The sequence below is a fragment of the Frieseomelitta varia genome, unplaced genomic scaffold (genome assembly GCF_011392965.1).
Source record: "Frieseomelitta varia isolate USP_RPSP 00005682 unplaced genomic scaffold, Fvar_1.2 scaffold_533, whole genome shotgun sequence".
NCBI lineage: Eukaryota > Metazoa > Arthropoda > Insecta > Hymenoptera > Apidae > Frieseomelitta > Frieseomelitta varia.
Genome location: NW_025110294.1, coordinates 353,601 through 366,701, shown reverse-complemented (window position 1 = coordinate 366,701; position 13,101 = coordinate 353,601). Strand labels below are relative to the sequence as shown.

At 45.6% G+C, this 13,101-nt stretch overlaps 1 protein-coding gene across 3 annotated transcripts in view; it reads left to right on the top strand.

Moving 5' to 3' along the window:
• LOC122533506 (extracellular sulfatase SULF-1 homolog) overlaps nt 1-13,101 on the top strand; it is a 98,314-nt gene that overhangs the window by 81,876 nt on the left and 3,337 nt on the right. For 2 of the 3 annotated variants that reach the window (XM_043663310.1, XM_043663309.1), the window contains exons 5-11: nt 7,869-8,019; nt 8,136-8,311; nt 10,282-10,392; nt 10,584-10,876; nt 11,762-12,118; nt 12,571-12,757; nt 12,837-13,077. In XM_043663310.1, the coding sequence (XP_043519245.1) occupies nt 7,869-8,019; nt 8,136-8,311; nt 10,282-10,392; nt 10,584-10,876; nt 11,762-12,118; nt 12,571-12,757; nt 12,837-13,077 (1,516 nt within the window). The remainder of the gene's footprint in view (nt 1-7,868; nt 8,020-8,135; nt 8,312-10,281; nt 10,393-10,583; nt 10,877-11,761; nt 12,119-12,570; nt 12,758-12,836; nt 13,078-13,101) is intronic. The other variant, XM_043663311.1, reaches the window with a different exon arrangement.

Below are 13,101 nucleotides of genomic sequence, written 5' to 3'. Positions count from 1 at the left end.
GCGTTGAATTTGCAAATAGTGGACGATTGCAAACAGTGTGAAGACAGAAGAGAGAAAGAAAGGGAAAGAGAGAGAGAGAGAGAGAGAGAGAGAAAGACAGGAACCAAAGGCGAAAAAACGAGAGACACGGAGGCACTCTAGACTAGACAACCGGATAGATAACTGCAGCCACCGTGTCATCGTCGCGTGATGGAGTGCCCTAGACGGGGTGTGCAGTGTGTGCGCGCGATGAAAAGCACTAAAAACGTGCACCCCTCTTGGTAGTCTCGTCTCCCGCCCCTCTGGACAACGCCCCGTTATTGTACCTCCGCGATGCAGGTATTATATTCACCTGTCTCTGTTCCACCACGGAGAAAGAGAGAACGAGAGAAAAACAGACATATATAACGTTCGTCTCTGTCCTCCAGTCCCTCCTTCTTTTCATTCTCCTTCTTTCGTTTGGTCTCTCCTCTCCTTGTGTGTTGGCCGAACGCGCGAGCGTACCTGAGCGTACGAGAGCGAAAGAGAGAGAGAGAGAGAGAGAGAGAGAGAGAGAGAGAGAGAGAGAAACGCGTGACGTTTTCGCGAGGGATCTTTTGTGAACGGGGGACTACAGATTGCCTCATTGTACGGGAGTATTTTTGTTGGATCCGTGGTTCCCGTCGGGATCGATTCTAAAAAGGGATCTTCATTTTATTTCGTTCGACTTCACCGCCACGGGATATCCTTCGGTAAAACACGCAGACGGATATCGTCGTGCCTTTCTCTTCCACCGATTGTCTCCCCCGATATGTGCAAGAGTGTTCTCCCGGGAATTCGATCGAAGCTGTTACGACGAAAATACAGAAAAATGTCGTACTCGCCATCTATAGCGCGTATGTACGTACACGGGTTTCCTCTTGGTTACGCACGCGATGCGGTCGCCTCGTACGCTTAGACACGCGTCTCGTCTCTCTGCTACCCTTCGGGGAGGGGAAAAAGAGCAACGATACGACGGAGCGATTCGTTGTCGGGTTTCCAGGCACAATGCGCGCCGGATCGGAACGGGCGATTCTACTTCGGGCCGGAGCCACGCGCAATTTCGATACGAAACGATCGACTCGTCGTCTCGTTACACGTATGTACGTACGTACACACGTACCGTGCTCGAGCAATTAAAACATCGAAAAGGACAAACGTTTCGAACGGTTGGCTGGTCGGGACGCGAACGAACGTCCTGGCTGCTCGCATTGCACGCGAACAATTTACATGGATTGAAATTAAGCCTCGTAGATTTGCGTAACGCGGCACAGAGTTCTGCTTTATTCTAGTCTTTCGCGACAACCGTGGAATTCTAACCGTTCTACGGAACGGAAAATTGCCAATCCCGGTTTGGTTTCTTTTCCATGCCGTCGGAGGATCGACGAGTCGAGACGACTGGTCGTTGCTGAACGTGACGCAGTAAATAATAATTAAGCGCGATACAGCCGGGCACTGAAACGATTTAGAGAAGTTACGAGGGCGAAGCTGCTTGTTTAATTCCATAACCGATGGATTTTAATTCCACGCTCGTACATCACACGCCATTCTCTCGTCGCGTCGTTCAAAAGCCGATCGAGAGAAACGAGAACGAAACGAAGAGCGAGCGGTGGCGCAGCACGCGCAATTACGTGCTTTCACGACGCTTTTAACTCGATGCCCTTAAGCAGCCATTGGCCGAGTCGTTTCGCTCTCTGGCGAATTATATATTTCTTTTTCTCTCTCTCTCTCTCTCTCTCTCTTTTTATCTCGATCGAGGATGATTCGAGCGACAAGCAACGCGAAATCGGCTTTACGATTCGAGCAATTTTCCGATCGAGTATGAGTTTTTTTCTTTTTCTACGCCTCGAGCGACACTCCGCGCCGCTTGGCTCAAATTGTACATTTAATCCGACTCTTCTTCTTTATTTTTCATTTTGTGATAGATGTTGGAGACAGAGCAACCTATTTTTGCATAATGCGACTGTAAATTTTTTATCGAGTCTCTTTCGAATCGTCGTCAAGTACGAGAGGTTATATTCAACGTGACCAACGCGTAATTCTTCGCAGAAACTTGTAAATATTTTACAAGAAGGCATTTTTTATATTTAAATTATCCCATCGTCGTCTTCTTTGTATCTTCCCTACTATATATATATATATATATATATATATCTTCGTCGCATCTCCGTTTCCGTTCGTTCGTTTTATATTTTTAATTTGATCATCTTGGGTTGATTAAATTCCACTCGTACTATCGACTATCGGGATACTGTCAACAATGCCAACTGTTAGCTGAGTAGATACGAATGACCGTGGCGATTCGATCGTAAAGTGCGTTTCGCGATTTACATTTAACTTACGCGTGGCATTCTTCTCTATTTTATGCAACGTCTGACAAGTGGGACACCAGCGCGTATCGACCGAGGCGCGATTGAAATCGAGAGCGGTGCAGGGTGGCTTCCATCGGGAAACGGGAGAAAAAGAGGGAAATGCAATTTACTCGACGAGGAAACGAGCGTTTCCCATCGCGCGTCGTCAAACAAAGTCCAAAAGGAAATCTTAGCCAAGGTCCCCTCGAGGGCTTGATTAAATCAAGGAAGAGTATCGGTATTGAAACTTAATGAACGCCATTGGAGCTGCATTGGGATTATTCAGAGAAAAGAAAGAAACCTATCGAGTGTTTCTTGTCGTCGGTGCTTAAGCACTTACCTCGGATAAATATTATAAGAACGAGCCAGTCCATTAACAAAGAAAACGTCAACGACCCGAGGAAGAAAGCTGGTTTAATCGGAACGTCTACCCATTCGGAGGCGAATCAATCTTTCGAGGCTCTCCTCGTGCCAACGAGGTCAAGATAAACGAAACACGCCGCGTGACGTGTGCATTTTTCGAGGGGCCTAGCCTAACTGGATGCAATCTAAATCCAGAGCTAACAAGAGCAAAGCATCCTGGTCGACGTCGAAACGTTTCATGGAAAAGAGAGACGCGTTAATCTCAATGAGATTTCGATACTTTACTTGAAGACCAATCGATGACCAACGAAAAGTAAACTCAAACAGAATGTTATATTATCAGCTGCAATTATAATTCAACAGTGCGTATATGTATTACTTTCTTCCGGAAAGTTTATTTTGTCACTTATTTCATTTTACGTAATACCTTATTGCTCGCTTAGTACTAGTCACAGTTATTCTAACCACTTTCTAAACAAAATTGCACGACACTTTCTCGTTCCTTCATTAATATATGAAAAAAATGTAATAGTATTATAGAGATTGAATATAAGGTAATATTTATTTAATAATAATGCTGATGATTAAACAAGGTAATGAGTACAAATTAATAACTAACATATTCGGTCACCACTCGAATAAACTTTCTTTCTTTTTTACAACTCAATTTTCATTTCACAATTAAATCAATGCTGTTTCTGACTCGCAATCTACTACATTCATACTTTTCCTCTTTCACGCTACAGACCATCTAGTATAACTAAACGAACTACAGCTACAATAATGACTTGAACCTACGATACTACAGTATATAACAAATTTAACCTCTTGCGCTGGAATGACGTGCCACGCACGTCGAGAACTTTTTGTTCCAAAATTGTAATACTGTCTCAGCTTTAAGTATATTAAAGTAAAACAAAGTAGGCAAACCAAATAATAAATTTATTACTTCTAAATAATTTCTATCCAGTGATATCGTACCGACGAGTTCAAGAGAAAAAGAAAGCGGACGAATTATTGTATACGTATTTGGTCACTCGTTATGGTCCGCAATCGGTCGCCAGCGCAAGTGGTTAATTACTCCGTACAAAGTTCAAGATTTTAAGATGCTGCAAGTCGAAGAACCCTAGCCTAGACTTCCAATGGGGCAAACTAGAGGATCAACTGGTGCGTCTGTTAGTTTCCACGTGGTTCATGACGTTCACCGCCGATTAACGTGGCCAATTTATTCCGATCTGACCGCGGCGTCCGTGTTAATGGCCCCCATGCCATTTTAGGGATCGTGCGGTACACGCGCGGACACGCGACCCGAGGAGCAGCGTTATCGCGCGTTTACGGGACCCGGTTTATATTTTGACAGCGTCCTTTCACCGTAGCTAAACCCGTGGGCGCGGGAACGGAGTTTATCAGAGATTTAGCCTGCATTAAGAGCGGTCGTGTCGCGGAACAGCAACTTGGTTCGCCGCGGGCTCTGTTTTAATTCCAGCGGAACGCGCCCCAACCTCCGGTTAATATCACCGCCGATCAGATAATCGAAATTTATCGTCCGAGTAATTAGCCGAAGAAATTTATGCGACGATTAATACCTACGGCCATGGATTAATACCTCGGCCTGCCTTTTCAGGGTGGAAAAATTTCATGCCGTATAAAATCCATCTCGGATTCGTTTCGGGTACTTTTGATCGGGCGATAGAAATTCGTCATGGGTGAAAGCCTCGGTTAATTATCGTTTCACGTGACCCAACGGGCAATAATTTCGTTACTTTCGACTTGTGTAAAGCGTAGATCGCGCGACCGCGAGATCTAATGGTATTGGAATTGATTAACGAGGCGTGGGTAAACACGTGGCGACGCAGCATCGATCGCGAATGGAGAGACACGAAAGAAAGAGATTGCAACGAGCTGCTCGGTCGTGTCCAGGCTCTTTGGCCGAAGGATAAACGAGAAAACGGAAAAATCAAACGGACAGAGATAGATGGGGTCGTTTCGATGGCGTCTTAGATCGGTTAATAGCGTATCAACGTGAAATATGTCAATCGAAACGATGGCTGGCCGAACCGAATGCGGTACGGTTTGTTATTTGTACGAGTCAATTCGTGGCTGGTGCATTCGCAACGTCTCGACAATCGATCCCTTGTGATCCGACGCGTGTGCTTCGTTCTTTCTATCGACAACCGATTTGAAAGAATAAAGGGGAAAGCGAACTCTTCAATGGAGACTATTATCAAACGAGTGCTCGTTTTCCTTTCCTCTCTTTGCCACTTTTTGCTGCTCGACAACCATGGGCGATAAATATCGCCTTAAATATCGATTGCTTCCGATACGCCCTTGTATATCCTTGTCACTTGTCCACTCTGAAAGCGAGTATCTGCCCCCCCCCCTATCCCTCCCCTCTTGTCCTTCCCTACGTTGATCTTCATATCGAAGAAAAGATACTTTATGGCCGATCGTAAATCGTCAGCTGGTAATATCTGAGATATTGGACGTTGATAATTTCGCGATTGAAATCCCGAACAATGAAAGGCCGAGTAAAGATTTGGCTTAATACCCGCGAAGAGTTACGGTTGCCTAGGGGGCGGAAGAAAAGAAGTCTCGATATTGATTCTGCGAGGTTCAAATTCCATTGTGATGTATGCAAACAACGAAACGTTGCGGCTATTCAACGCGGGTTCAGACAGTGAAAGCGACGATCCGCGAAACACCGAGAACTATTGGGTGCCTGTGCGATACCCACTTTCCCCATTATTCATCGCTTTTGAAAGAAACGTTCTCAACCGAAACGGACGTTGCAGCCTCGAAATTAACCAAGTGTTAACCACGAGTGCGTGAAAAACCACGAGAGCGCAAATACGAAACAATTCCGCGCTATGTATGTCGCTACGTAACCCAAGAATTCAGGAGTTCAATTTTCAACTTCAGACCTTCAATTCAGGAGTTCAACGATTTGAAAAACTTTAGAGAATGCCTGGAACGTTAGAGATTTAAAAGGTGAAAAGTTTTAAAAACGAAGATCCAAAGGCTTGTAAGATGTTGGAAATTCAACGATTTGAAAGGATTTCGAGACACGAAAATTTTAGAAATCGAGAACAGACTTTACTTAGTTATCACCTTATAATTTTTCACTCAGTCTCATACGTCATTTCATTTAAAACGTTTAGAATTGTATCACTTTTTGTACTAATGGGTATTTATATGAATAAATAAATAAACAAATGACAATCGTGGTAATCGAATGATTCTGAAAATTCGAAAAATTCGGAGAGAAGCGGCTGGCTTCAAACAAAGTAAAAGCTCGCGAGGAGGAGCCACGGGAGATCGCACGAGGAAGAAATCGATTGTCCCCGGTTAGACTTAGGTTAGACCTACGCGGTCTATAATTACACGGAGGAGAGACGGTTGATTAGCGTTCCAGCGCGTGCAACAACAGCTCGCTCGCTTTTCAACAAGCGGTATGCGCACATGGGAGGAGATGCACGCACGGAGACAAAACGCGCGCGCGGATTTCAGGGATGTGTACACTGCGCGTTCGCGTCGTCTCGGTCGCGCGAGCGTTAAGATGGTGCGGGGGCACGTGGCTGGGTGCAAATATAATCGTCGAGTGTCTCGCGGGGAAGTTAAGTGGCCGTGGCGAGCCGGTGCACGCAGAATAGGCTGCAATTAAGGAGCCCAGACGAAATATATACGCGGACGGTAGACTGTGGACGAAAGAGGATGGAAGGGGTGATGCACTGTAACCAGAGAATGACGGACGACGATATTCTACGTTCGGCAGCGACCGTCGGATTGCCAGTTTTCTTTCGAATTCTCGTATAAAGACTCGGCATTCGCTTGCTTTGCCTCTCTCTCTCCCGCCCACTTGCAGCTACGTTTGTGCAAACGAAATGAAAACACGACGAAATCAACGCGAACGCTCGCCTTCTTTAATTCCTTAAAGTGGACTTTCAATTTTAACTCAATAGTTGGAGCCGATGCACATTGTTCGCAGACAATAGAATTTATTAGCCTAAAATTAAATGGACAAGTGGTTCTGAAACGGGTATATTCCAATTGCCGCTAGATTCATCGAGTTCTCCTTTCCACAAAATCGTACGTTCGCTGAGTGAAAAAAGAATTTTCTCAGCTTGCTCGAACGTTTTCTTAGAATTTCGTTTCGAAGGGGGCGTTTCTAACCGGATTTATCGCTAGCAGCCGTCGGATTTCCCATTGGAGCGTTGATTCAATGAGAACGGTGGTCGCGCGTTGGTACTGCGATGATCGCGTTAGTCGGATGTTCCTCGCGTTCGTTTTTCCGGGGAAATTCAGCAACACGGTCTCGCCGGAAGCGAAACGAGATTCCTCGGGATTCCACGTTACAGGTACGATCGCGCACGCGAAACGCTCGTTCTCATGCCACCGTCGACATGCATTCTCTCTCTCCCTCTCCCTTCGGTGAGGTCTCAATTTCATTTCACGGAAATTAATTCGAAATCAGGGGATGGAGTCGTGGAATTCGATTAAACGTCCTACCTTTTAATAAAATTCTCTCGAACATTCAACGACGCACGATAAGTATATATCAGGTGGACTGGAGACAGCAAAGTTACGACACGTCGAATTTCTCGCTACCCCTCTGAACTATCATAATTCTCTGTGAAATCCCGAACCGGCCCGGGTAAACCTGTTCTCTCGCGCGTTTCGCACGATGCGGCCCGCAAGGTAAGACAAAGATCCACGCAGCGACCACGTTGGAGCCGAGCGTTGGTTCCTGAAGGACGTGGAGGAAGGTGAAGGGCCAATTACCCATAATTTCGTGTCTCGTGTAATTGGTGGAGAGAGAGAGAGATAGAGAGAGAGAGAGAGAGCTAGATGGAAATAGGAAGGGAGAAAGGAGAAGAGAGAGGATACAGTGTTTCGAGGGGTCCATCGCCGTTTCACCTACTCTCGTTGCATCAAACTCTCGAGTCGGGATACTCGAGATTAATTCAATTTCGCCTAGCCAGTTCGGATTCTGCGGACTAACGTGCTCGAATAGTTACAGCAGCCGAGACTCGAGGTCGCTTAATCGGCTAACCGGGGGATTCGTCGAGAGTCTGTGCTCGAAGCCAAACGAGTAGCTCATAGTCCTTTGAGCGGGTCCTCTGCATCCACGATACCAAGAAGAATACTTTTCCGTTTCAGCACGCCGGCTTACGACTACGCTCCGAATCCTGACAAACAGTGGATCCTGCAGGTGACGCAGAAAATGCAGCCGATTCACAAGCAGTTCACGGACCTACTGATGACCAAGAGGCTGCAAACGTTGCAGAGCGTCGACTACGCGGTGGACAGGGTACGGTCTGATTCATAAACGCGTCCCCCCGGACACAATTGAGACCTCTTGTCACGGAACTCCGTCAAGAGAACTCCGCTCATTCATTTATTTCTCAAGCGACCGTTTGTTAACAGATTTACCAAGAACTGAAAGACCTGGGCGAGCTGGACAACACGTACATCATCTACACGTCCGACCACGGCTACCATTTGGGACAGTTTGGCCTGATCAAAGGGAAGAGCTTCCCGTTTGAGTTTGACGTCAGGGTGCCGTTCTTGATCCGAGGTCCTGGAATCGAACCTGGCACCATGTAAGCACACGGTTCGACGATTATTTTGATTCCACGTAGGCCGGGGCCCCGTGTCCGTGAGTTTCACGAACTCGTCGGCCAGCGTATCTTCGTAGGTAGTTATAAGTAGGACAAATAAATGAGCCGTCATGAGCGTCGGTCGAGCGCGCGAAGAGAGGAGGCGTGAAGTTGTAAATCACGCCAGTCGCACGGAGACTGGTGGCTACATTTGGATAAATTGATTCGCCGGTAGAGAAAGATTTACAGTTGCAAACCTCGTGCACTGAATTGTTCGAACGGTTCTGAACTTCGGCCCATTCTAAACTTTTCGTTTGCTACTTGCGCTACTTGCAACCTATCCTCCGAGATCATTGTCTCGCGACAATGTTGCACACGACTGATCGAACATTTACAGTCGGAACGATAATCTCGTAAATTGTCGCGTGATCGCGTTTCACGCTCTTAAACCGGCGCGTTCGTGGTCGTCGAGATTGCGCTTCGCAATAAATAGAACACCGGCAGTGAGTATAAGTGGCCGTTGTCTGGTCGTCTTCTGGAATTACGGCTGCACACAGCAACCTCGAAAACGATCAATTATACGAGCAGCCCGTGCGCGGAGAGGAAAAAGACAGTACGCTAACTGACGAGACAGCCCGCCGTTTTCGCGTTGCCAAACTACCGTGTGAACGCGAACCCACGGCCATTCGCGTATAAATTGAAGTAGAACCGCGTCTGTTATAAACATCGCCACGTTAGATTAATGCCGCGACGTGGCGCGAGCCCGCTTCCGCGTGCAATCCCTTCTGGATTTAATAAACGGCGCCTGGTTTCTGCCACCAGGCGGACGGAGGTTACCGTGGTTCATTCGAAAAACGCAACCGTGTCGCGAGGAAGACTGTTATTTTCTTTTGACTGGAAGTTTACCGTACCGAGGTGGCACGTATTTAATTTCTTCGCGGTACAACGCGAGAGAGATTCGGGAGAATATACGCAGTTACTATAATTTAATAAATGTTTTAAACCTACCCTACGATTCTTGAGTTTTACACGTTTTAGAAACTCGAGAGATTTTCCAAAGAAAACAATTTCTTTTTTTTTTTTATTTTTTCTTGACAAAAGTGTCCGCTTCGATCGAAAAACAAAATCATAAAAATAGAAAAATTCATCGCAAGGTAATTATTTCGTATCTGATGCCAAAAGTGTAAATAATTTTCTGAATTCTTCGACGCTTTATTACGCTGTCAACCCTTTCGCGACGACGGAACTAACTATCAATACACCATTAACGAAAGGATCGTCGTGTCATTAGTGCACACTGTATACATTGAGAGTGTTTCGCGTTTTTGGAGCTCTCAGTGTGTTCGTGTAAAATCTTGGAGGATTTCGTTGGAACAGCAGACTTAAGGACGTATTGGACAAAGGGAATGTTGTTGAGGCCTTGTTCTGTATTTTAAAGTAAATCCAGTAATAAATCTTCACTTTGAGTTGATCTTAGTGGATGTCGGATATAATTGGCGTTAGTCGCGATAGGGTTAAAGAGTCAATGCTGAAATTTGTCTCGATAGAGCGAACATATTATAACATATTGTTGTTGTAGTTTTTTTCTATCAGTTGTTTGCTTGAGCATCGTTACGATACTCCAACTTTTACTACTAGTGGTCTGCGCCAACTTTCAAACGATATTTGTTTGGGACGCAAATACGCCTCGGTAAAAAATGTAGGATACAACGGCACGAAGAGAGGGTGAGTCAATCGGGTTATATAATGTTCCTGAGCTCTAAATACGTTCGAGCTCGATAGGAAAACATCGTAGATCGAACTCAATAGAGGAAAATCGTAGATCCATAATGCGATAAGGGGAGATGAAAAGAACGGAATTTCGCGGGGCAAAATATCAGAATATTCGCAAGCACTTTGCCGAGCCGGTATTTACCCCGGGGAGGTTCAGCTGCGATATTGAATTACAATAAAGCATCTATATGACGTTGCAGAGTAGACGACATAGTTTTGAACATCGACTTGGCGCCGACGTTCCTGGATATAGCCGGCGTCGAGACGCCGCCGCAGATGGACGGTCGTTCTTTCAAGAAACTTTTTCAGAAGTGAGTACACTGCCAATTTTTTCGCTATATATATATATATATATACATCGTGCAGCACCAGCTAAATTCCACCGTTGAAAGAAAATTACCTACCGATTCGGATTCGACCGAAAGACAAAACTGACGGGACGAACTGTCGACGAAGAAAATCCACACCTTTGAGATCTCGTCAGAGGAATCGCGTGTTGCAGCAAACACGGGAGAAGATCGAAGTTCAAGTGGCCGGATACGTTTCTGATCGAATCTTCCGGTCGACGAGAAACTCCGGAATCGATCGCGGAATCAAAGGCACGGGAGGCCAGAAAGCAGAACCAAACGTTGGCCAGACAGCACTGGAACGCCACGCCGGAAGATGAAGAGGACAACGTTGCCGATCCAGACGCGGAACACGAGTCGGAGCATCGGTTTCTGGAGAACGATACAGGCAGCGATCAAGACATCTCCGAGGACGATGATTTCGAGGACTCGATCATCGACGAATCAAGTAAGATATCTCTCTATGGTCGATTGTTATCAAATCGTAATTCGTGCTCTTTATGTAGCCTTTGCCTATTTGGGACGCGGTTTCCCCTGCAGGAAGGCGTAACACTTTGCGCTGACCTTTTCGCGGCAATAAAATTGCTCTCCGCTTTGGAGAGCTGCAATCTCGCATTATGATCCGATCCCTCAATGAATAAATCACTCAAAGCCGTGAATTTACACGAACAGTCGACGATGAAATCGTCGAGCGAAGCGTAGCCGTAGTTTGGTTGATCTTCGGATCGCTCGGATAAAAGTAGAAGAAGTCAAAGAAAAATTGTCGTCCCGTTTTCTCTCGCGTCTCGCGAGATCGATCTTTGGCCGATTTAATTATATCTTCGACGGAAGTAATTACCCGAGCGGCTTCAGATTCCTCGGCATTCCTCGAGGCTGCCATCGGTTACGGATTTTCTTCGCAGCGTAAACTTTTAATTAGTTTCGATAGCCGCTGTATCTCGCGACGCGGAAAGAAAAACTTCCTCCTCTCTAGCTATGTCCAGGGATTCGAGGTAATTAAAGCTCGCGGTTAACTCGCACGAATTCTTATTCATCCGGTTTGGTTTATCACCGTTGAAAAGAGACACGAATCGTTTCGCATTTGAATATAAATCTTGTCGAAGTTCCTCCAATCGGGATCCACACAGCGATCAAACTTTAATCCCATTTTATTGCCCCGTGCACATCCGTATCCTTCTACCCCGTAGTAGTATCTCCTCCTGTCGCTGTGGAACCGGAATCCTGCAGTTGTAACTACGAAGAACGGCCCCCCGGGAAATGAATATTCTTCGAGGAACACGATTTCAAGAAAACGGCGGCGAATAACCGTAAAATGATGATCTCCGGCTTTCAGACTCCGATCCGCACCTGGATAATAGAGTTCATCCTGTACATTCGTCCTTCTCGTCGAAGCACGAACGGTTGGCCATCGAGTGCTCGCGACCGGAAGTCCAGACGAATTGTATTCCAGGTCAAAAGTGGCGCTGCGAGAGGGACGGCCACCGATGGAGGAGGCACAAGTGCAAATACGCCGCGCCTCCGCCGCGGGTATCGAAGAAATGCGCCTGTTTCACCCCGAACGGAGTCGTTTATACCAGATTGGAGTCCAACGATTATCTCGATGGACACCGATACGGCTTTGGCAGGGACAGAATACCACGGACATATACGGACATATACACGGACATGGCCAGATATTTTGCTAGACGAGGTACTCCGCGAGTTTTACTCGATTTATCAATCAGTAGGCTGTGCGATATATTTTTTATGCAATATCATATATTTGATACTTTTGATACTCAGAGATCGAAACATTATTAAATAGCAAAAAAAGAAAAGAAAAAAGAGAAAAAAATAAATAAGTACCACATGTCTATTACGATGAACATATAATATATATGTAAACTACGATCAATTTTTAAATCATTATTCAATATTTCTCAATTTTCATAGATCCATAAAACAGAGTAGTTGAAGTTAATTCTAGTTATTCTCTTTTCATTTGCAAAATACACAAAAAGTCGGCAATGATTCAATGAATCTTCGTGGCTTATCGTCAGGAATAATTTCCACTTGTTGAAAGATTAATAGAAGGATGGTTCGTAGAGACTAATAATTTCTAGCCAGAGAGAGGAGATGATCATTCAGGATTTTTCGTCTCAGGCAAACGAGACGTGTCAGACGCCGCCGACGAAGATGCTAGCCAAGATACCGACGAATACGATGACGACTATAATGACGGTGACCGGGACCGGCGAGCCATCGACGAGGAGGATGACGAGGATTTCTTCCAGGAATTAAACAGCCTCGCGGAGGACGTCAAGAGGGAATACGTAAACTTGATCTTTAAGTACGTAAGTCTTAGAAAGTCGTTGATGATTCGTTGGATAAGACGCGAAAGCGTTTCACGGTGATGGATGCCCTTTCAGGAATAGATTTGATAACCGGACGTTGGAAGATGAGTCTCTCGTGTTCGATAATTTAAATGAATCCGAATACTCGATCGAAGACTTTGATCCTAGCTTGGATAAAGTGGTGAAAGGCCGACTGAACGTCGAGGACGTGGTGAAAAGGCATAGAAGGATACGGAGAAACGTTGCGAAGAAAGATCCTGTTGAACATGTGACCAAGATCATGGAGAGTATCGAAGAAGAATTAGATGATTTGAAGGTACTCTCTTCTGACGTAACAATT